Below are 25338 nucleotides of genomic sequence, written 5' to 3' on the forward strand. Positions count from 1 at the left end.
AATACCTATAAAAAATGTGGAATGTCTTGTTTATTGAACTTACAGACTTGCAGGAGTCCTTGTCAACCTTGGCCTCTGTCTCCCATAGGTGATGGCCATCTATAGAAGGGAGAGTAGAACAGAGAGGGTAAGCATGTGGAAAAATTATATGTGACAAATTTGCCAGTATTCAGATTTGCAAAAATGAGTAACTACCGAAACTAGCTAGACTAACTCATGTAAATGTTGACATCATAAGCCATGATGTTGTGAATGCTTTTATTATTAGCTCTGTCTGAGATCAGTGGTCTGTTAAAAAGCTTCAACAGAACCAAGGCTATCACCAACATAAGTTGAGTCTGCCGATGAACTCATATCCTCAGTCTCAGTCTAAATCTTGGCTAAACCACTTGGGCCAAGGGGGCCGTTCTGATGCACCTCTGAGACCCGAGTCATAGGCCATACCAAAGGGATCTCTGACGTCTTTGGTCGATGAGAGAAACACTGAATTCATTCCTTTGTGGAATCCCATACTGCATGACCAATTGTGACTTGTGGGCTTGTTAATGAGGTTATAAAATGGGGATTCCGATAACCAATGGGCTGTGAATGACTGGAAAGTGAAGCCTTGGCATTAAGTTTCTCTCCCCAACCCACCGTTTTAAATAGCTCATATTCAAATATCGGTGCTTTTGTCATGCTCATTAAAGTATTATTAAATGTTTTACTTGTTTTATATTCTGTTAATGAAACTTATTTTAACACTCAACTTGTCAAAAACAAATAGGCTTTCCCATCAGGCAATAAAATAGTGCATCACAGCTGTTGGAAACATGGGTCCTAAAAAAGCTCCTATTTTGCTATTCTTCTATGAGACGTCAACATAAAGTCATTTTCACACAGTTTATAAGAATCAGTGTAACCACTGCACTATTTTCTCTTACACCAATGACTCGTTAACAAAGTCTGAAATAGAAATGAAATCACATAAAAAATGTCCTTAAACTTTCTCAGAAGTGCCTTTGTAACAATTCTGGTCATGTAATATATTATAAAAATAAAGAAAACTGTATGGAATATGGGGAAAAATGCACCAAATTATTTTTCAATCTTCAACATAGAAATAGTGCCAAAAACAATTTACTGAAACTTGTTGCAAATGACGGAGCGGAGTCACCCATGATTCACCAAATTATATTTTGAAAGAGTAAGCAAAGTACTTTAAGCATATGTCTTCGTTTCAGTCTCCTCAATCTCCTCTAACCGAAGCTAATTGTATGGATTTTCTCCTATTAATAATGTAAAATTAACAGCCGTACAGAAAGACTCATGTGAAGGACAAATTACAGAGGAGGAACTTCTTGATGCAATTAAAGCCTTTAAGGCTGGGAAAACTCCAGGGCTGGATGGCATACCAGTTGAGGTATACCAAACTTGGTTTGATATACTCAGAGGACCGTTATTAGCATGTTTTAACCACTCCTATGTAAATGGTAGATTATCAGACACTCAATAAGGTCTGATTTCATTATTACTGAAACAGGATACAAATGGGAAATATAAAGATCTAGTCCATTAAAAAAATTGGAGGTCCCTTACACTTCAGTGATGTGATACAAAAATACTTGCAAAAGATATAGCTCATATAATTAAAAAGGGATTGTCGGACATTATTCATTCTAATCAGACAGGTTTTTTTACATGGAGAATACATTGGAGATAATATAAGGCAAGTACTGGAAACAATAGAATACTATGAAAAATCTGGGAAACAAGGCCTGCTATTCATAGCTGACTTTGAAAAGGGTTTTGATAAAATACAACTGGAGTTTATATATAAATGCCTGGAACATTTCAATTTTGGAGAATCTCTTATAAAATGGGATAAAATCATGTATAGTAACCCTAGGTGTAAAATAGTAAAGAATGGCTAATTCTCAGAAAGTTTTAAACTGTCAAAAGGCGTAAAACAAGGTTGTCCACTATTGGCAAATCTATTTATTATGGCCATCAAAATGTTAGCTATTAAAATCAGATTGAACAATAATATCAAGGGATTAGAAATCTAGGGCTTTCAAATCCACAACTTGGATCCCTCCACAGCGTCATAGAGTATCTAGATAATTTTTCTAACCTCTCTGGATTGCAAGCAAATTATGATAAGTGTATAGTATTATAATGTATTGGATCCCCCACCCGTAGCACTCGCTCCAGCAGGTATATTTCACTGGTCACCCCCAAAGCCAACTCCTCCTTTGGCCGCCTTTTCTTCCAGTTCTCTTCTGCCAATGACTGGAATGAATTGCAAAAATCACTGAAGCTGGAGACTCATATCTCCCTCACTAACGTTAAGAATCAGCTGTCAGAGCAGTTTACAGATCATTGCATCTGTACATAGCCCATTCTGTAAATAGCCCACCCAATCTACCTCATCCCCATATTGTTATTTATTTATTTTGCTCCTTTGCACCCCAGTATCTCTACTTGCACATTTATCTTCTGCACATCTAATACTCCAGTGTTTAATTGCTAAATTGTAATTATTTTGCCACTATGGCCTATTTATTGCCTTACCTCCCTAATCGTACTTCATTTGCACACACTGTATATAGACCTTTTCTATTGTGTTATTGACTGTATGTTTGTTTATTCCATGTGTAACTCTGTGTTGTTTGTGTCGCACTGCTTTGCTTTATCTTGGCCAGGTCGCAGTTGGTTAAATAAAGGTCAAAAAATCACAATAAATAAAACTTTTACATTACCGTGTAGTGTACCAATAAAATGGTCTGATGGTGATGTGGATATACTCGGTATAAATATCCAGAAATAATTAAATGATCTCACTCCAATACATTTTTATAGAAAGTTAACAAAAATAGATAATATCTTGATAGCATGGAAAGGAAAATACCTGCCTATTTGTGGAAAAATCTCCCTGATTAACTCCCAGTTTACCTATCTGCTTATGGTCTTGCCTATACCTAGAAAACTGTTTTTTTAATGATATGAGAAAAAAAGATGACATTTTATTTGGAACAGCTAGCCAAACAAAATTAAACGGACCTATTTATATAATGAATATGAATTTGGAGGGCAGAAATGATTAAATATTACATCATTAGATCTCTTACTAAAGGCTTCAGTCATACAAAAGTTATACTTACATCCGAACTGGTTCTCTAGCAAATTAGTAAAAATGTCGCACCCAATGTTCATGTTTTCCCTTTATTCAGATTACAACCTCTCACGTTCAGTTATTTGAAAAGGGAATCATCTAACAAATAGCGCTATTTTAAAACAAGTCATAGAAAGTTGGTTGCAATTTCAATTTAATCCACCAGAAAAGACAACAAATATTGTGGTTAAACTCAAATATATGAATTGATTAAAAAAACTATCTTTTACATTTTTTTAAAGGTATAATCTTCACAAATGATATCATAAACAGGACTGGTGGAGTTATGTCACACATGCAGCTAACAAAAACATTTGGAAATGTCTGGTCTACCCAAAATTACAACCATCTACAGTGTAATAACTAGCAAGTTAGTGCTAGGTTGACCACCAGAGGGAATATTTGAAAAGCATTTGATAGCCTTCCATATTGTTATTACCAGAGACGGGGTGGGCAAGCAGGAGACCAGGGTTCAATTCAATGGGGAGGAATGAGTAGGCTGTCCTCTTAATAAATCATTTGTTCTTAACTGATTCCATATGTGTTACTTCATAGTTGTGATGTCTTCAATAGTTGTGATTCTACAATGTAGAGTAAAATAAAGAAAAATCCTGGAATGAGCAGGTGCGTCCAAACTTTTGACTGATAATTGCTTAATTCATTTGAATAATATTATGGTGTTTCTATTCCAAGAAAAACGGAAAACCCTCTTGGTTTCTGTTAGGATGGAACAGAAAATATGGCGCTGTACAACGTGACGGTCGGCAGTACAGTACTGGGCAATTTAGCTAAAGAATCCCTGTGTCGTGCGTACCGGACTGGAGTCAGGGATTCAATTCCCCGACGGGGAGGAATGAGTAGGTTGTCCTTGTAAATACAAATTTGTTCTTAAATGGCTTGCCTAGTTAAATAAAGGTTACACTAAGAGCATAACATTTCTACACCCTAATTGTATAATTGTAGTCTAACCAATACCCAAATGGAGATTCAGTGAAAATAAAAATCTCATTGATTTATCACGATCAGTCCCCATGCTTGTCTCAGAAACCAAAATCTCCACTCTCTCCCTCTCTCTCCCTCTCTGGGAACCACTCCAAAAGAGAAACCTTAGATGGCTACGCAAAAAGTAAACATGTTTTTCAGATCTCCCCTCTCATTTCCTATCTACCTTTTTTTTCAATTTTGTGATATCCAATTAGTAATTCGTCTTGAACCATTGCTTACGGACTCGGGAAAGGTGAACGTCAAAAGGGTCATGCATCCTCCAAAACACAACCCTGCCAAGCCACATGGCTTCTGAAACACTGCGTGCTTAGCCCGGAAGCCAGCCGCACCAATGTGTCGGAGGAAACACCATCCAACTGGTGACTGATGTCAGCTTACTGACTCAGCCTTGACTGGGGGTCAGCTTGCAGGCGCCCGGCCCGCCACAGGCTAGAGCGCGGTGGGACAAGGAAATCTCAGTCGGCCAAACCCTCCCCTAACCCGGACGACACTGAGCCAATTGTGCACCACCTCATGGGTCTCCCGGACCGCTGCACCACTCTGGAGGCCCTCGTCTTCCCTTTTCTTATCTCTCTCGCTATTGTATAATGCTTTTTTTAATGAAGAAGCAAAACATTTAATTGAGCAATTTGTTGTTGCCCCTCTGCCTGAAAAAGTGTCTATAGGCATCACATGCTTGGGATACCTTTAACCTTTACTTTGATGGCATTGTGCAGAGTGTACTGGGGAACTGATAGCCACCGAATGTTCCATTGGGCCTGAGCAACATCTGCACAATGCCTCTCACCATCCAAAACCCTTGGTAACAGTACCAACCAGACCACTCCCTCACTTCAACAAACCCTGGTCTACAGGAGTAATGACCATATGGCAGACATAACACAAGTTAGCCAATAGACACAACACTGGTGGTGTACTACACTGTTATGGCTGCCAGAGTGGATTTGAATGAAGTAGTATACAATACAGCTACTTGTCATGCAGAGTTTATAAAGGGAATCAAACAGCTCCTTGTGCTCTTTAATTGGAGTGGGGTGGAGTAAACTTTAATGCCCGAAGCCAAACAGCAGGGTGGCGTATACCCAAAGCTCTCATAACTTACAGTAAATATAAACACATGCGCTACCCAGGCCCATGTGGCATGGTGAAAGAGAACCCTTGTCCTGGTTCTGATGACTGTAACTTCTTCCTTCCAGTGCTACCCCCAGAACACGTGGATTGTGGGTATTGCATGCAAGCATGCTGTCGCAGGGAAGGGCGTTAATTGAGGCAAGCCAGCTCTTCAAACTGCTTCAATCAATTGCAGCTGGAGGGGATACTGTATTTGCTATAGTGAAGTTCACTACTCAATACAACACACTGTCTGTCTTCTACATTACAATATATCACTTTACACTCTATGCCACCATTAATTCCTAAAAAATCTGTCTCTTGTTTTCCTCAAATATGAACTGTACGCTGTAATTTATAAAAACATAAACTCCCTGTTTATGTGCATATAATTGATTTGTTTATGAAAACAGCAATTGTTCTCTGAAATGTCGAGGCTGGACAAACCGCTGAACAGTTTCAAAGCGGAAGTCATTGTTCTGAGAATGCAATTAATTAAATCCAGAAGCACTGACCAGATAAGTAACACAGAGCACCCCTCCCACTGAGTGTAGGCTAATCATTACTGTGAGGAAGACTGATGGTTATGCCACGGTAACTCCCGCTCCCGCTCCCCCTCTCCGGTGCTCGACGTCGCCAGTTGTCTCATCATTACGCACATCTGCCACCATCATTACGTGCACCTACACCTCATGACACTCACCTGGACTCCATCATCTTCCTGATTACCTAGCCTATATCTGTCATTCTCCTTGGTTCTTTCCTCAGGTGTTATTGACTCTGTTTCTGTTTCATGTCTGTACGTTTTTCGTGTTTCTTGTTTTGCACTATGTTCTATTTATTATTGCATTTTCACTCCCTGTACTTGCTTCCCGACTCCCGATTATTAGCGTTCATGTTACAGACTAACGCCTCACCAAGGGGAAAGAGCCGGGATTAATTTTTTTTACTGGTGATGATGGTCCAAGTGCCGCTGAAGAAGCAACCAGGGATGCCTCAGCTGGCGCAACAGGTTCTCAAGCCTCAGCCGGCTCGTCAGGCTCCCACATGCCTCAGCCGGCTCTACAGGTTCCCGTGCCTCAGCAGAAGCGACCGGCCCGCTTCTGGTCCTCGGGACCATCCCTCTGGTCGGCGTCGTCCGGCGGCTAGAGCCACGTGTGAGGGGGGTACTGTCACGTCTACTCCCACTCCCCCTCTCCAGAGCTCGACGTCACCAGTTGTCTCATCATTACGCACACCTGCCACCATCATTACGGACACCTGTACCTCATGACACTCACCTGGACTCCATCCCCTTCCTGATTACCTCCCCTATATCTGTCACTCCTCTTAGTTATTTCCTCAGGTGTTATTGACTCTGTTTCATGTCTGTGTGTTGCTTGTTTTGTATTATGTTCTATTTATTATTAAATTTGCACCCTCCTTGCTTTCCGACTCCTGATTATTAGCGTACACGTTACAGGTAAGTTATACTTTTCTCAGGTAATTCCAGACACCATCTGGCAAAGGTTCTTGCAGTTTGATAATCCTCACAGAATTCAATTTGGAGGTCCTTGATCATACTGTAGACATAGACGGCACCTCTGGCCAAGAACAACCATGCCTGTATGGGTCTGTTGCTGTTCCAGGGCAGGTCTGTACAGTACCTGGTTAGACTGACTGTCCTCATTGACTCTGACTGACAGGGAGACGGTGAACTTTGGGTCATGTGTCACAAAGTAGTCAGTCGATTCAGGCAGGGGAAACTGGTGAAACTGAAGTCCAGTGGGTCTCTGTCTGACACAGTGAGTATTTCTCCATGGTTGCTCCAGCCTGCCTGCAGTAGACCAGGCAGCCATCCAGTCAGCCAGGCCCAGATGTGAAAGCACTCTTTTTATGAGCGACTTTCTCACCATGTCTGACTTTTCTGCTAGGAGGATTCCCTCACAGCTTCTTTGCTCTCAGCTATAACTCATGGTTGCTAGGAAATACCGTGCAGACATAGACACACGCCATGCAAATACTCTTACTGTGGTGTGAACACAAGCACGCAACTTGACACACAACTCCACATGCTTTAAAAAAAGTTTTTATGATTCTGAAAAGGGTAATATTATTCTGCATTATTTATGGTCCTCAATAAAATGTCAGAAGTAACAAATGATTCCGGTGACTATCCTTAATCTATCAATCTTGGCCTGGAGATGCAAATCCAATCAAAATCCATCTCTATTTTTAGACATTTACATAATGTTGTGTTTTGAGTCAACGAACTTCAGCCGCCAAAATCTATTTGAAAACAAATTCAGGGGCAAAACCTTGAGAAAGTGACTAAACGATTCATAATTTCCCCAAGCGGTACTGAGGCTAATCAAAGAGCCCATCTCTGGGCAGGCTGAGGCTGGAGAGAAGCAATGTCAGATTGAAGCAGTTTCAGATTACAGCCTGACTTCTGGGAGCTCTGAGGGCTGTAAGTCTCATTTCCTATAAGGCTCTCCATGCTCTACGCCAGTGCTATTGAAACTTTTCGGCGGGGACCCCCATTTCTTGGGACCCCACCCCAAATCTAATGACACAATGTGAAAATCGGTAAATTGACCTTTTTACATCAACAAATAACCTTCAACTAATCTCTTATTAAAATGAAAAGAAACCAATGAATACATTTACTCAATAAAAGTGTATTTTTCAAATTATCTTTCTTAAAGATGTTTTTATATTGTCCCATACAATAAACCCCGCCACCCCGACTTTGATTACTGCTGATCTACACTGTAACCACAATTAAAATGATGTTATCTTTTGTCCCTCTAACTGTGCTGAGACAGAGTGGACAGGGAGCTCCGAGGCAGGACTGTGTCTGCATAATGAGCTGCAGGTTTTATTATGGGGCTGGAGTGGTTCTGAGATGCAGGTACATGTCAGTGGGCCTCTCTACAGGGACATTATTCCTTAATAAAACTCTTTTGTTTGCAAAGGAAAAATAAATCTGGCAAATAACTTTTCTGACAATTTTTCTCAACAATAGAAATTCCTTATATTAAGCAAAGCAGACCCCACCATTTTCTTTTTTTTTTAAATGTATGGATAGCCAGGGGCTCACAACCCAAAAATCTAAGCAAATAAAATGTAATTTGTCACATGCACTGAATGCAGTTTTAAGAAAAATAAGTGATAAGTAAAAAATAGATAAGTAAAAAAACAGATTATTAAAGAGCAGCAGTAAAATAACAGTAGTGAGACTATATACAGGGGGTACTGGTACAGAGTCAATGTGCGGGGGCACAGGTTAGTCGAGGTAATTGAGGTAATATGTACCTGTAGGTAGAGTTAAAGTGACTAGGCATAGATAATAAACAGCGAGCAGCAAAGCAAAAGTGTAAAAACAGGTGGTGGTGGGGGGTCTGGGTAGCCATTTGATTAGCTGTTCAGGAGTCTTATGTCTTGGGGTAGAAACTGTTAAGAAGCCTTTTGGACCTAGACCTGACGCTCCGGTACCGCTTGCCGTGCGGTAGCATAGAGAACAGTCTGACTAGGGTGGCTGGACTCTTTGGCAATTTTAAGGACCTTCCTCTGACATTGCCTGATATAGAGGTACTGGATGGCAGGAAGCTTGGCCCCTTTCCGTGATGTACTGGGCCGTACGCTCTACCCTCTGACACAGTGAGTGCAGTGTAGTGCCTTGCGGTCAGAGGCCGAGCAGTTGCTCTACCAGGCAGTGATGCAACTAGTCAGGATGCTCTCCATGGTGCAGCTGTATAACTTTTTGAGGATCTGAGGACCCATGCCAAATCTTTTCAGTCCCATCAGGGGGAATAGACTTTGCCGTGCCCTCTTCATGATGGTCTTGGTGTGTTTAGACCATAATAGTTTGTTGGTGATTTGGACACCAAGGAACTTGAAGCTCTCAACCTGCTCCACTACAGCCCTGTCGATGACAATGGGGGTGTGCTCAGTCCTCCTTTTCATGTAGTCCACAATCATCTCCTTTGTCTTGATCAAGTTGAGGGAGAGGTTGTTATCCTGGCACCTCATGGCCAGGTCTCTGACCTCTTCCCTATAGGCTGTCTCATCGTTGTCGGTAATCAGGCCTACGACTGTTGTGTCGTTGGAAAACTTAATGATGGTGTTGGAGTCGTGCCTGGCCATGCAGTCATGAGTGAACAGGGAGTACAGGAGGAGACTGAGCATGCACCCCTGAGGGGCCTCAGTGTTGGCAGATCAGCGTGGCAGATGAGCGTGGCAGATGTGTTGTTACCTACCCTTACCACATGAGTGCGGCCCAGGATCCAGTTGCAGAGGGAGGTGTTTAGTACCAGGGTCCTTAACTTAGTGATGAGCTTTGAGGGCACTATGGTGTTGACCGCTGAGCTGTAGTTAATGAATAGCATTCTCACATAGGTGTTCCTTTTGTCCAGGTGGTGTGGAGTGCAATAGAGATTCCATCATCTGTAGATCTGTTGGGACAGTATGCAAACTGGAGTGGGTCTAGGGTTTCTGGGATCATCGTGTTGATGTGAGCCATGACCAGCATTTCAAATCACTTCATGGCTACAAATGTGAGTGCTACAGGTCCGTAGTAAATTAGGCAGGTTAGCTTAGTTAGGCAGGTTAGCTTTAGGCAGGTTAGCTTAGTGTTCTATGGTGCTCTGCTTGAAACTTGTTTGTATTACGGACTAAGTCAGGACAAGTTGAAAATGTCAGTGAAGACACTTGCCAGTTGCTCAGCGCATGCTCGGAGTACATGTCCTGCTAATCTGTCTGGCCCTGCAGCCTTTTGAATGTTGACCTATTTAAAGGTCTTACTCACATCGACTATGGAGAGCTTGATCACAGTCGTCCGGAACAGCTGATACTCTCATGCATGCTTCAGTGTTGCTTGCCTCGAAGCGAGCATAGAAGTAATTTTGTCACGCCTACTCCCGCTCCTCCTCTCTGGCGCTCGAGGGTGCCAGGCTCCCCATCATTACGCACACCTGTTACCATCAGTATGCGCATCAGCGCACATTGGACTCACCAGGATTCCATTACCATGTTGATTGCCCCTCCTATATCTGTCTGTTCCTCAGTTAGATCCTTGTGTCAGCATTATTGTCGTTTTGTTTTCCCCTGTCCAGACACTGTCCGTATTCTGTTCCTGTCCGTTTCATTAAGTGTTCACTCCCTGTACTTGCTTCTTGTCTCCAGCGTCTGTCCTTACAAATTGAGCTTGTCTAGTAGGCTCGTGTCACTAGGCAGCTCGCGGCTGTGCTTCCCTTTATAGTCTGTAATAGTTTGCAAGCCCTGCCACATCCGACGAAAGTCAGAGCCTGTGTAGTACGATTCAATCTTAGTCCTGTATTGACACATTGCCTGTTTGATGGTTCGTCGGAGGGCATAGCGGGATTTCTTATAAGCCTCTGGATTAGAGTCCCGCTCCTTGAAAGCGGGTAGCTCTACCTTTTAGCTCGGTGCGGATGTTACCTGTGTTCCATGGCTTCTGGTTGGGGTATGTACGTACATACACTCACTGTAAGGACGACGTCATCGATGCACTTATTGATAAAGCCAGTGACTGATGTGGTGTACTCCTCAATTCGATCGGAAGAATCCCGGAACATATTCCAGTCTGTGATAGCAAAGCAGTCCTATAGCTTAGCATCTGTGTCATCTGACCACCTCTTTATTGATCGAGTCACTGGTGCTTCCTGCTTTAGTATTTTCTTGTAAGCAGGAATCAGGAGGAAAGAATTACGGTCAGATTTGCCAAATGGAGTGCTAGTGAGAGCTTTGTATGTATCTCTGTGTGTGGAGTAAAGGTGGTCTAGAGTTTTTTTCCCTCTGGTTGCACATTTAACATGCTGGTAGAAATTAGGTAAAACTGATTTAAGTTTCCCTGCATTAAAGTCCCCGGCAACTAGGAGCGTCGCTTCTGGATGAGCGTTTCCCTGTTTGCTTATGGCAGTATACAGCTCATTGTGTGCGATCTTAGTGCCAGCATCAGTTTGTGGTGGTAAATAGACAGCTACGAAGAATAAGATGAAAACTATCTTGGTGCATAGTGTGGTCTACAGCTTATCATGAGATTTATTTTTTATTTAACCTTTATTTATAACTAGGCAAGTCAGTTAAGAACAAATTCTTATTTACAAAAACGGCCTACCCCGGCCAAACCCTAACCCGGAAGACGCTGGGTCAATTGTGCACCGCCCTATGGACTCCGAGTCACAGCTGGTTGTGATACAGCCTGGAATCTAACCAGGGTCTGTAGTGACGCCTCTAGCACTGAGATGCAGTGCCTTAGACCGCTGCACCATTCGGGAGCCCAGATGCTCTACCTCAGGCGAGCAAAACCGTGAGACTTCCTTACTATTAGAATTCGTGCACCAGCTGTAGTTTACAAATATACACAGACACCTCTCGTCTTATTTATTATTCATGTCGTCGTTCAGCCACAACTCTGTGAAACTTAAGATATTACTGTTTTGAATGTCCAGTTGGTAGGATATTCGTGATAGTAGCTTGTCTATTTTGTTATCCAATGATTGTACGTTGGCTAATAGGACTGATGGCAGAGGCAGATTACCCACTCGCCGTCAGATCCTTACAAGGCACCCCAACCTACGTACCCGATATCTCTATCTATTTCTCATGCAAATCACAGTGATTTGGGCCTTGTCGGGTGTCTGAAGTAAATCCTTTGTGTCCGACTCGTTAAAGAAAAAATCTTTGTCTAGGACGAGGTGAGTAATCACTGTCCTCATATCCAGAAGCTCTTTTCGTCACAAGTGACAGTGGCAGAAACATTGTGTACAAAATAAGTTACAAATAACGTGAAAAAACACACACAATAGCACAACTGGTTAGGAGACTGTAAAACAGCAACCATCTCCTCCAGCGCCATTATAATATTTTTGTTGTCACGGAAAATTTATGGAGTAAAAAGTACAATATTTTCTTTAGGAATGTAGTTAAGTAAAAGTAAAGTTATAAAAATAGTAAAGTACAGATACCCCAAAAATGTCTTAAGTAATACTCTCCACCACTGGAGACAAGGCAACAGCTGAACTGAAGATTCAGCACACAGTGGTAATGAATTGAGATATTGAGGCTGAAAGGGAGACTCAATGGAGGGAGGGAGGCAGAGGAGAGTGAGAAGGGGTGGAAGGCTGGCTTAAGGGTGTTTCCATGGTAGGATTGCCCAGGAATCCTAATTCTAGTGCCAGATGCAGGGAAACCCTCATCAAATACAAGGGAGCATCAACGCCAACCCAGAGGCTGCACTAGGCCCTAAAGACAGTATGCTAAACCTCAACAGATCTGAGGGAGCCACTGATCTTCTTCAAACTGACAAAAAAAATATAAACCAAAAAGGGAGTTATGTAGAATTCTAGGCAAGGTAAATATTTAGAATTTCACATACATTAATCAATAGCAATCCCCTAGTTCCTAGCTAGAAGACGTTAGGATAAATCAAGAGATGTCGAAAGAGATATAGCAAGGCTCTCACACAATCACTTTGAAAAACAATCTCACACTGCTGTATTGTACAACAGTGGGGCTTGAGACCCCACCCAACCAACCTAGAATTCCTCTCCTCACAGGTGGACCAATGGCAACGGCTTCCCCTCTGTTCTGAGTGACTCACAGAGCGATACAATTAGATGTGTTCACATTGCACAGCCATGGCCCAAACCATACCTCAAGTTACTTTTCTAAAGCAAATCAAGGACATTGCTGTAAGTAAACCCTAAGCGTCAACATATCGGAGCAGTCCCTCCCTCCCTCCTTCCTAACTGAGAGGGTTTAGAGAGAGGATAGGAAACAAATGCTGAACTGTGAGGGACAACACACACAGCCTATAGTGCATTTGTGATCCATTCCTGTGCTGAACAGGCAATGGAAACTTCTGCAAATGTAAATCTGCTGTGTTAAAAATACAGCGCATTAATGTGCACCACATGTGGCACTCTGGCAGGATGGGGGATATTTTGACGGCGGGGAAAGAGGAGGGAGGAAGGAGGGAGGGAGTAGTCCTGAGGTTTCTCCAACCCAGAGAGAGAGGGAGGGAGTTGGAGCACGCACCCACACACATTTGAGGAGACACACACACAAGCGTGCAAGCACACACACACACGCGCACACACAACACACACACACTTGTGTAGACACATGCACACATACACTTGCACACTAGCCCACATACAGCTACATCTGCACTGCGTTAGCTCCTGCTCCATTTCCAGCTCCTACCTTGGGCTTTCTCCACGAACACCACCTTGGAGTGGTGCTGAAAGTTGTGTCCGCTGAGGAGCATCCTCTCTCCCCCAGCAGCAGGGCACGTCTCCAAGGTCTGCTTATCCACCAAGGGCAGCTCCTGGGCTGATCTCTGAGCTGTAGGAGGGGGACAAACACTATCCTTACGAAAGAGTCAATACAAACCCATTCCCCATGCAGCCCCAAGCATCCAGACCAAGTCATTTTCACAAGCCTGACAACTCTTAAAAGAATCATCACAACTAGCAATGCCATGAGCCGTTAGCTCTAGAGACATAGGGTTCCTCTGACCTGAGGGTGAGGGCATGGATCCATTTAGCATTTGTTATTGTATCGTTTTCTCAAATGATTGTTTTTACAAATAATTTCTTGGCATCATGATCATACTTGGCCATCACCTCCTGGTTAACTTCAACCGCCTTGAAGTGTGTTATATTCCTTAATAAAAGTCTGATGTTTGCAAGTGAAAAATACATCTGGCAAAGAACCTTTCTGACAATTATTCTCGACAATAGAAAAAAAGAGTCTCAGTCAATAACAGTTTTGTGGCAGCGTATCAGCGACCGACAATGGTCTATTCTTAAGAGCTGAGATCATGGTTTAACCACATTTCTCATTTACCTCATAGCACTTGATCTCTGTGGTGTGATTCTCAGCCATAAACCCATGAGATTACCAGATCTGCTCAGATGTATATCTAGTTCTTTCAAGGTCAATGGTGCTCATCACCAAAGTCAAAAGGATCTGCCATGTTAAACCATTTCCCCCCTGTATAAGACATTGCACAATTGATAACATTTTTCACATGAAAGACTCTTCGTAGCACGGATGTCCGCCCAAAAAGGCATCCATACATTTTAAAGCAGGCTGATAGTGAAGGTGTACTCACAGCACTCTATGGGGTTGGATGCAGCCTGCAAGGACAATGTCCTTCCTGTGGGCTGGTTGATGTGAACCCGGAACACCATCCTCACACGTGTGTTCTTACGCCCGATGTCCGTCTCGCCCTTCCTCAGCTCGATATCCGAGTTGCGGAGTTTCAGGATGCCAGCGCAGTCAATTCTAGATGAAACAGATAGAAAACAAACTGAGTTAGACCTTAGAGAGGCTCATAGCTATCATCACGTTAGATAGATCCCCATCATTATTGAGATCCCAAATCATTATCCCTGTGACACTTACCACATACAGTAAATATCAACACTCAGCTAATTAAGGTATAGTTTAAGAGTTTCTCTCTAGCACCACAAAGGGATTTCACTGTAGAATCATACAACAGTATTTCAGTAGAATTATGCTTTTTACACAGTCTCAGAGCCTTCATCAGACACTTTATAAATGTCTCATTTCTCACCCCCTCCCTCCTGTTTATGCTGTGCACTCACTTTTAACATTTCAGACTTTTATGGAGTTAGCTTAGACAAACAAATGTTAGTTTTCCCATGGGAGTACTCCTCGACGCCACATTCCTTATAATGTAGTTCATGTCAACTTTTACACTAACTGAACATTCCCGAGAATTCTTTGTCAATCACTGGGGGCTGCTCCGCTGGTGAGGCAATCAGGTGTTGAGGCTAAGGACCCCAGCTGTTCAGCTCTCCCTCCGCCTACAACCAGACAGCTTGGGGTGTAATGAGTGAACAAAGCACAGGCTGAGGCTACTGAGGCGTCTCTAGTAGCCTGAAAAGAAGGTTGCATCCCAAATGGCACCTATTCGCTATATAATGCACTACTTTTGACCAGAGCCTATGGGGAATAGGGTGCCATTTCGGACACGGACAAAGTCTCAGTCAACTGTGCCAAGGGTTCAACTCAATGCCAATCTCAGGAGGAAAAAACGTTTCTCCATTGAACCCTATGCAATGTTAAGAGTGTTTGGCTTTTGGAGTGTAGTCGGTCATAGGTAACAAAAGCATTGAATTTATCTCTAATCGAGTCAAATTAAGTTGTCAGCATTGGTGCCCAAATAATACTGAAAGACTTGTCATGTGTTCAAGTTGATTAAAACTTTACCATAATTGATGATATGCTATTACTCGTAACTTCCCAGATCACGATGAATTAATCCCTGTGATATATAATTTTACTTGTATAAAATATATGAAGTCACATGGGAATATACTTCAAAATGTATAAACCCCTTGCTTACACAAACATTACATTTTGGGCTCCCGAGTGGCGCAGTGGTCTAAGGCACTGCATCTCATTGCTAGAGGCGTCACTACAGACCTGGTTCGATTCCAGGTTGTATCACAACCGGCGTGATTGGGAGTCCCATAGGGCGGCGCACAATTGGCCGAGCGTCGTTAGGGTTTGGCCGGGGTAGGCCGCAATTGTAATAAGAATTTGTTCTTAACTGACTTGCCTAGTTAAATAAATAAAATAAAATCACTTTAAGGTGCGTTCTCCAGAAAGACTACTGAAACCAAACACTGAAGTGAAAATGGTTCTATAAGTTTAAGTGTTACATCCATTAAAATGCAGTAGAACTGCTACTGCCTAGACAGGCCCCAATTGGCAGCTTTGAGGTTCCCCCTGTAATATGAGCCTCAGGGATTATTATACCGTGTAGGGGGAAACCCATCCATCTGTACAGAGGGGTGATCCAGTCCACACAGACAGACACACCCAAGCCGGTGCTGATCAGCCATCATGGACACAACTCTACAGATGTTCACTCATCATTTGAGTTGCTTGAGGAGGAGCATAAATGTCTGACTGGCTGATAGGCGCAACAAAAAGACATACACAGTGGAGAATAAACGCACACTACTCACATGGCGCGCATTTTGTTCTCGGGCAGCAGTGGAATCTCCAGCACCTTGGTGTTGGACTGCAGGACCTCATGGCTGGGGGTGGAGACGGTCTTGCCGGTGATGCGGTGGACCTGGTAGAAGGCATGGGGCCGCAGGAGACGGTCGTCTGCCGTACCAATGAACAGCTGCAGGGTCAGGGGCTCACTCTCCATGTAGCCTTGGAGCTGGAGGGAGAAGACATAGAGATTACATTCCATTAAATTGTATTAAATGAATAACTTATTGCCAATCAACAATGGTTAATAGGAATTTGTTTTACAATGTTAATAGATAAGAAACAACTTATGTCTGGTATCGAGTATCCCCCCACACACACAACTCTTGACAACTTGTTAAAAAAAAACAGGGATACCTTTCAAACACAGTTTACATTTTTCCCCCACTCTTTATCCAAGACCAACAACCCATACACATATTTCCTCCATTAATGTCAGTCCGTGTCAGTACTGATAGGCTGCGACACAGCATGATATTACAGTAGCTCCATCCCCAGCGTTCCGCTGGCTGCCCAAGAGCCAGTTAACCATCTGAGACAAATGTCCCTGTGATTTCACAGGGTAGTTTACCCTGCTGACAGAACTATGCCCGGGTTAGAGTGAACTAAAGGTTATGGGTGTCTCCCAAATGGCATCCTATTCCCTATATAGTGCACACCCTATTGGCTCTGGTCAAAAGTAGTGCAGTGGGCCCTGGTCAAAAATATTGCACTATAGAGGGATATAGGCGGCCATTTGGGACGTAAATCCATGTCACTTACACATGCTCTCATTGACCAAGATCAGGGATAGATTTTTGTAGCGGTGGACGGAGTTAACTTTTTTATCAGCGAGACAATCACATCATTATTTAATTGGACAGGATTCAGAACGTCTGCAGTACAAAACGGCCCTTAAAGAATCCCAGACCTTCATAGGTGTTGCTTGACAGCCACCCAGAAAGCTGAGCAAAGGCATGGAGCCTAATACCCACTCTGAAACCTGATAATAGAGACTACAACCGACACAGAGTGTGGAGCTATGCATGTTATCTGTACGCTATGACAGTGGAGGAATTAGCAGAGGAAACTTGGCATGGGGGGGGTCAGACTGACATAGTAGAAAAAACAAAAAGCAAAGGCAGCAAAGCCATTGAGTTACGGTGGTCTACTTTATGCATTAACTTAAAAAGTAGTTACCATACCATTTTTTTTTTAAATGTACATTTATTTAAACAGGGAATCCTATTGAGATCAATTCCTCTATTTCAAGGGCGCTCTGCACTCAACAGGTTTAAAACACTCAGAAATAGGACCAACAGCGCTCCGCTAGTGCAGGGGGGTGGTAAATTCCTGCAACAGATTAATGCGTATTTTGGCTTATGGCCACATCTATAACCAAAAGCTCAATTGTTGGGGGGATAGTGATATTTAGAGTACCTGATGCCACAAGAGTTGATTGCATGCCAAAATGGCTTGCAAGCCAAAGAACACCATCCCAGCCGTGAAGCATGGGGGTGGCAGCATCATGTTGTCGGGGTGCTTTGCTGCAGGCTGGACTGGTGCACTTCACAAAATAGATATCGTCATGAGGATGGAATATTATGTGGATATATTGAAGCAACATCTCAAGACATCAGTCAGGAAGTTAAAGCTTGGTGGCAAATGGGTCTTCGAAATGGACAATGATCCCAAACATACTTCCAAAGTTGTGAACAAATGGCTTAAGGACAACAAAGTCAAAGCATTGGAGTGGCCATCACAAAGCCCTGTCCTCAATCCTATACAAAATTTGTGGGCAGAATTGAAAAAGTGTGTGCGAACAAGAAGGCCTACAAACCTGACTCAGTTACACCAGCTCTGTCAGAAGGAATGGGCCAAAATTCACCAAACGTATTGTGGGAAGCTTGTGGAAGGCTACCGTAAAAGTTTGACCCAAGATTAACAATTTAAAGGCAATGCTACCAAATACTAATTGAGTGGATGTAAACTTCTTACCCACTGGGAATGTGATGAAAGAAATAAAAGCTGAAATAAATCATTCTCTCTACGATTATTGCTATTTCACATTCTTAAAATACGGTGGTGATCCTAACTGACCTAAAACAGGGAATTTTTACTAGGATTAAATGTCAGGAATTGTGAAAAACTGAGTTAAATGTATTTTGCTAAGGTGTATGTAAACTTCCAAATTCAACTGTATATAGTCACCCCTCCCCGTTTTTTCAGTCTGTCACACCTGAAGATGTTGTTATCAGCAATGTCAATGTTCTTATTTGGGATCGAGTCAATTATCCTCATCTCTGTGAGAACCAAAATATCTGGGCTCGTGTTCATGCACCAAGATATCAAGAAGGTCCATCTTTGATATCAAACTTGATATGTAACAGCCCAAGCCCTCTTCGTGATTTGAAATCCATATTTATGGTATTTGAAGTATTAGCACTGGATGAGCTTACCACAGTGGGCTTCCCATTGGGCGAACAGTAACAGAGCTAACACAAGATTATTACTGACAATACCCCTGGGAGTATGGTAGCAGTACGATGACAACGCTGTGAAATAGTGGGAATAGGAAGAATTACCTGATCAGGAGTTGATCAGGAGTTGCGCTGTCATTAACTCACTGTTTTATAAGAGCCTCCTCGATGTTGGACAAGATAACTTTTTCCCCGTTCCTATTTGGATGCTAGACATCCCTCTTGTTAAACTGGAGCCTCTCCCAAATTGTCAATGTACTCCAAATCCATTGAGTATCTGTAGATTTCAAGACAGTACCGTAGCCAGAGGAGACGAAAACGCTTCTGTCTCCTTTAGCCTATCTGTAAGCCCTATAAAGTCATCTTTGAATTGCTTTGTGAAGATTGATGTTGTTTGTACCAACATGAATGACTACTGTGTAAGCATTTGGGTGCTTTTCCATCACAGCGGGGACCTGTTGATGTCTGTCACGAGCACGGGCTCCAGGGAAGCAGTGGCCCCTTGCTTCCGCGACTACCACATCTCTAACTATGGAGCTCCCTATAACAAACACCGCCGCTTGTTTCGGCACAGGCAGTGCAGTCTCCCCTCCCTAGATCGTATTATCACCTACTAGTGGAATGTCAAGACTGGCAGCTCAAGGTACCAGAAAGAGATTAAAAAGGGAGAGAGGGAAGAGGGCAACAGGGGCACCCTCTCTCTCGTTCTCTCTTTCTCTCCAACCCTCCAGCTGACTTCACAGTCCTATCGTGCTTTTGAAAATATGGTTCACATGACCTCAAATTTTGTTTTCTTGAACACAAAAAAGCCTTATAATTTAAAATAACATGGTTACATGACGCTCATAGTTAAGATTAAGAAAATCAACATTTAGCTAATGAAAAATTAATCTACCAGTAGTTACATTTATAATCTTTGGCCAGTTTTAGATATTTTCACTCACTTTATTTGACATCACTTATTGATTTTTGCCATAAAAGCCCCCCACAGACTTGAGTGTGGGGTATTCCCTCAGACCCAGCTATGAAAGCTAAGGCTAAACCCTAGAACATGCAGTCCTTTAGGAGAGCATAACTCAGTCTGCCATCGGTATAATGGCGCGTGTGGTCTGCAGCAGCAGCAGCTGTGGCATTAGAAAAAAAACAGAAAACACCAGGCTTAGCTGTGCTCGACATGGAGGGAACCAGTGACTTCCAGAACAAACTCTGCACAGTTTGGGCAAGGTTTGACTCCGAGGAATAGCAAGAGAGAAGGGCCAGTCAGCCAGTGTCCACAGCTCCACAGCCCACAGCGTACCATGTAATCAGGAAGCTAGGGAGAGATTGAGTGGCCTTAGGCTCCCTCTAACATCTCTATCAGGCTGCCAGAAACGTGTGTGGTTTGAGCCTGGACTGGACTGGCCGCCTCCACAGGACGCCACTGTTGATGATGTCAGCATTACAGACGGGAACTTTCCTAAACAAAGGGAAGTCTGTGTGTTTGGTCGGAAGCTGGCGGGGGGAGGGAAGGAAGAGGAGGGGAGGGAGGTGGAGGTTTTGAAAGAACACACTATATCATGAGAGTAACCCAGAGCCCATGTCATTAAATCATTAGCACCTAATCAGTACAGATGTGAATTCTGATGTTCAGACACACAGGACCATACAACATGCTTAGCTAGCTACATTCTCAGGTTCCCATTCATCCCCACTGCAGCCTTCCTGGTTATAATCCCAGGTTGGTTGCGAACGTCGGGGTGTTACCACACAAGGATATGTGAGAAGTTCAACCGTCCAGATGCTATTCAACACATGTAAACTTTGCCTGCTGAAACCTTTGATGGCTTACTGTCTCTTCTCAACGTAGACACTGTGGTTTATTCAGAGGTTGAAGTCAAGTCAGTGATGTGGTACAATGATTGGGAAGACCGGCCTTGTAGTCCCAAGAATTACAATTGCTCAACGCTTCTTCTGAGTTGACCACCAAAGCTACTGTGGTTTAAGCTCATGACTAAGCTTTACTGGCCACACTACCTCGCTTTGCGACGGTCTGTCTGCACTTCAGACGTAATGGAAAAGTTTGAGTCACCCTCGTCTGGACAGGAACTGACTGAGCGCACTGGTCTGTCTATTAGCATACCTATGGTATTTCATTCAGAACTATGACGTCTTTCGGAGAACATCATAGACGTGTAAAATGATAAAACACATACCCACTCATCTATTTAAGCGCTGGTGATATAAATAGGTTGGAAAGAAAGTGATCGGAGAAATACAGTGAGCTCCAAAAGTATTGGGACAGTGACAATTTGAGTTGGCTTTGGATTTTAAAGTTACAAACGCACAAATATCATACCCCCCCCCCCCCAAAAAAAACCATGCTAACCCCTGTTATTGTAATGGTGAGAGGTTAGCGTGTCTATATTTGTGCTTCTGTAACTTTCTCACTCATCATTATTCACGACTCATTCAGGATTATCCCTAACCATGGTAGCATCCACATTACAGTAGAAGTGTTTAGAAACGTATTCTATTCTTATTTTACAAAAGGACACAGTACATTATTTACCATTCATTTATATTGGGCACAAAATAATCAGACACACAACCAAAACAAACGGTAAATGCACAAAAACGTATGCACTTTCCCCATACGTTTGGAGCTCACTGTAGGTCGGAGAAGTGATGGGGGTAATAGTATTACATCCAGACAAGTCTATATTAGAGTACGTTAGTATAAGGAGGATAGCAGACCTGCACCACAGGGTGTCCTCCTGCCAGAGCCTTGACTGCCCCTCTGCTCCCTTCGGTCTCATAGTGGGCCCGGTGGTGAGATTTGGGCTGCACCTCGATCTGTAGGCTGTACGGCCCCGAGCTGGACGGCAGCTGCCAGTCGAGGGCTGGTAGAGATGGGCTAAGGTGGAGAGAGTATTTTTCAAGTTTGCAGTGTAACAAGGCACAACTGCAGATTGTCAATGCTTTGCTTGTATATTTCGGAGTTGACTTCAATTTGCCCTGAAAAACTTTCCGTTGTTAGGAGCTGTCAACCTTATAATGAATATTCTTTCAGTCAGTCAAAGTCTTGCTTCAGCTTACCTGACATATTGCTTTGGCTTGGACCATGAGTATGGGTGCTGTGGCACATCCAGGAATCCCCCACAGTAGTTCTCCTTCTTAAAGGGCATGCGGGAGAAGGGGTACTCATCCTGACCGAGCTCCCCAGGGCTGAGCTCCTCTCCTCCAGGCTCTACCTTCAGGCAGACTGCCCCAGGCTCCAGGCTGGTCTTCCGGGACTTCAGAGGGATGCCCTCCCCCAGGTCTGCCACACCGTCTGTGGTCAGAGCATTGATGGCTGCAACTATGGCTGAGTTGGTGTACTGGTTGGTGTTGTTAGGCATCCAGGACTCACCTGTGACGCAGAGGCGTGGGGAGGTGTGAGGGGACGGCCCAGGGGAGTGGTTAGGGGAGTAGGGGGGCTTGGAGGTTGTGGTTCTGTTGAAGCTGTATTTCCTCTTTCCACCACTAGGGGAGTTGGGCCTGGAGCCCCGCTGGCCCATCCAGCTGTCGTCCGTGACACTGGTGCTGGGGGAGGTGGAGGGGGAGTGCCGGGGGGAGCCCGCATTGGCGCAAGCATCACCCGGAAGGGCGAGAGAGGAGGAGCCACTGGGTGAGACGCAAGGCGACTGCCAGGGCGAGTTTTGGGGTGAGTTTTCGTAGTTGTAGGAGAAACCCGACTCATAGGACGAGGCCTCGGAGTGACAGCTGCGTGACGACACACTGCTGGCCGGGCTGAGGCAGCTGGGGTCACGGTAGCCATCTGCATTGGGCAACGTCAGGGTCACGATGGAGTTGACCCGTTTAGCCACAGTAAGGTTGTTGCTCTCTTCAACTTTGTCCTCAGGAAACTGCCCGTAGGCTGTGATCTCAATACGAGGGCTCTCGAGGGCTGGCGCTCCATTTGGACGGATGCTAGGGGAGGAGTAGTAACCCACTGTCCTCATGTTGTTGTGGGCGCCGTAGCTGGGAGGCTGGCTGATGGAGACTGAGATGGTGGGGCCAGACTGGAGACTGTGGTATTGGGAAGGCATGCAGGGGTTGCCCTGGGAGAGACTGACGTTGGGGGTGTGGCTGTATGCCTCTGAAAAGCAAATACATGGAATGAGTTAGAATTATGGTCCATACACAGTTGCCAGTTAATTACAAAGAAAGCTGCTGTGATGCTGTTGCTCATGATGGAGTGTAAACTGCATCTACACGCTGATGCAGAAAGTAAATATGTTCCTGTATTCAAATAAGAGCAAGACCAGAGAACTCAAAACTGAATGGGTTTCCCCAATCACCGAAGTAAAACTACCACCAACACACCATCCCTGACAGACACAACCTTCACAAAATAACTAAGGTGAGAAGTATACAAATAATTGGCAAAAAGAATTACACAAAAAAATAACCAATATTTATTTATTTATTAATAACCAAAATGTATTTATTTATTTAACCCTTATTTTATCAGGTAAGTTGACTGAGAACACATTGTCATTTACAGCAACGACCTGGGGAATAGAGGGGGATGAATGAGCCGATAGGAAAGCAGATGTAGACGATAACTTTTTTCAAATTTCACATTGCCTCTGGTTTTATATACCACAGCAATCAAAACATTGAACCAATTATTACACTTTTTCCTGGCTAGTTTATTTTCAAAAGCTATAGGAAAATGTATCACCTGTGTGTACCACATGGCTAGTTTGTTTGCATGACTAAAGGTGCAAGCTCAACCCAACAGGGGAGCCTCATGATGCCAGCTAAGATGCCAGCTCCCCCACTGGGTATGAGGGCATAAGAGACAGACTGACTACCCATGTGGCACAGACAGAATAGAATGGGGGAAGTTGTGGTTAAGGGTACAGGGACCTGAGTAATCTTACTACAGTCAGCTCTTAAGACAATTCCAGTCTCGGGCAGTATGCTGTTGCCAGAGCTCCTGTCTGCTGTGAATTAAGAAACATAATCACAACCATAAAGACATGACATCACTGGACCAACGTATGACTCCCACAACATAATCACAATGTAATAGCCTTAACATCACAGTGGTGTCACAGCATTGCTATGGCTTTATGAAAATTCTTGATGGATTGCAGAAGATGCCACTTTACCAATGAGAACCACTGGTAGTTATGTGTATGTTCTCTGATTCAATTGTAGTAAATCTACACACTGAAACAGTGCACATTTGGTGTAAATGTATCTTCAAATGGGGTCTGTTGACTCATGCAAGAAGAGGCATTGAGGCATGGATTACCAATTTGAGTAAAACCCTCCTGAATAAAGAGTGTTGGTGCCACCACTGCCACTCCCACCACTCCCTACTCATAGGAGAGGCACCTCATAATGTAGTGTAGAGCTCATAGTAATGTGTTTCATGTTCATCCTTCCTTATGGCGAACTCAACATATTTCTTCTTTCAACACATACAATGTTAGTAGGTACTTTAAATAAACCTTTTGGTGAAACCAAATATTTGTTTCAAAATGTAAGTAGCTACCATGAATAAGATAACAATGACGTAGCCTATCCTATAATCATCTCGGTATTCAGTACGCTGCATTACATTGTAATACCTGTATAGTAGTAGGCTATCTAAACAGAGAATAAACCCATTGACTGACACCTGAGGAGCGCCTGAGGTGCGCCACTAGACAAGACAGGCAGCTATCCAATATGCAGAAGCATCTGTTCAAATGTCGATTGAATTACCGTTTACGAATGCTATATTACTCTTACACGTAGTCTGACATTCAGACGTAACAGTAAACAGCCTACTCACCCTCTTCAGCAGATTTCATTTTTTCTTTCAGACAGGGTAACGGAATGTCTGAAATCGAACTTTTGTCTGCGTACTCCAATATCCATAAAACGGCGCTTTACCCCTCCAATGATGATGGCGATGCTCGCTCGCTATATTCTAACAAACCTCGAAACTATAGAAAATGTCCTTAATGAGAAAAAATAAATACACGTAGATTAATTAGAAAGTGACTCGAAGAAAAATACAAATCGTATCTGCAGAGTGAAAAACTTTTGGATACAATTGGATAGCGCAAAGAAATCAAAACGATGAGTCGGGATTCAGATTATGATTGAGAGTAGATATTATTTTACTGCCTGATTTGAAATATCGGACTTGATTTTGTGAAAAGGAATCCAAGCTGGCATTGGTCTGTGTGACGCACTGCTTGGTTGCAGAGAGCTCCTCAGCACTTATAAACCTGGGGATCACCTCCGGCGGGAGCGCCCCGCCCCTCGAACAGTGACGCATCTCCACGTCTGACCAACCAACAGACCCGTTGAATTGAGATTCTCTCCACTCTCTGGGGTTTCCAGCTGCTTTCAGACGTGGTTGACTAGTTGGCCTGGCAGTGTACAGTTGCAGTTCAGAGAGAGATGCAGGCTAGTGGAAAATTTTATGCAATAATTCATGTACAGATAATGAGAAGAACGATTAGATAATGGATATGCCATTGTCCAGTGCCACATCAGCCTTAAAAATCTTGTTGACAATCTATTCTCTAACATATTAAT

The 25338-nt window shown here is 43.4% G+C and overlaps 1 protein-coding gene across 1 annotated transcript in view; it reads right to left on the reverse strand.

Annotated features, from left to right (window-relative positions):
* Positions 1 to 25022, reverse strand: part of nfatc1 (nuclear factor of activated T cells 1) — a 61856-nt gene extending 36834 nt beyond the window's left edge. Inside the window, exons 1-7 of the mRNA XM_035795025.2 lie at positions 24584 to 25022; positions 21850 to 22891; positions 21508 to 21667; positions 16282 to 16484; positions 14394 to 14566; positions 13481 to 13621; positions 44 to 99 (exon numbers count right to left, since the gene is read on the reverse strand). Coding sequence (XP_035650918.1) covers positions 44 to 99; positions 13481 to 13621; positions 14394 to 14566; positions 16282 to 16484; positions 21508 to 21667; positions 21850 to 22891; positions 24584 to 24602 — 1794 coding nt within the window. The 5' untranslated portion in view covers positions 24603 to 25022. The remainder of the gene's footprint in view (positions 1 to 43; positions 100 to 13480; positions 13622 to 14393; positions 14567 to 16281; positions 16485 to 21507; positions 21668 to 21849; positions 22892 to 24583) is intronic.
* Positions 25023 to 25338: the final 316 nt, after the last annotated feature.

The sequence above is a fragment of the Oncorhynchus keta genome, chromosome 20, assembly GCF_023373465.1.
Source record: "Oncorhynchus keta strain PuntledgeMale-10-30-2019 chromosome 20, Oket_V2, whole genome shotgun sequence".
Lineage (NCBI taxonomy): Eukaryota > Metazoa > Chordata > Actinopteri > Salmoniformes > Salmonidae > Oncorhynchus > Oncorhynchus keta.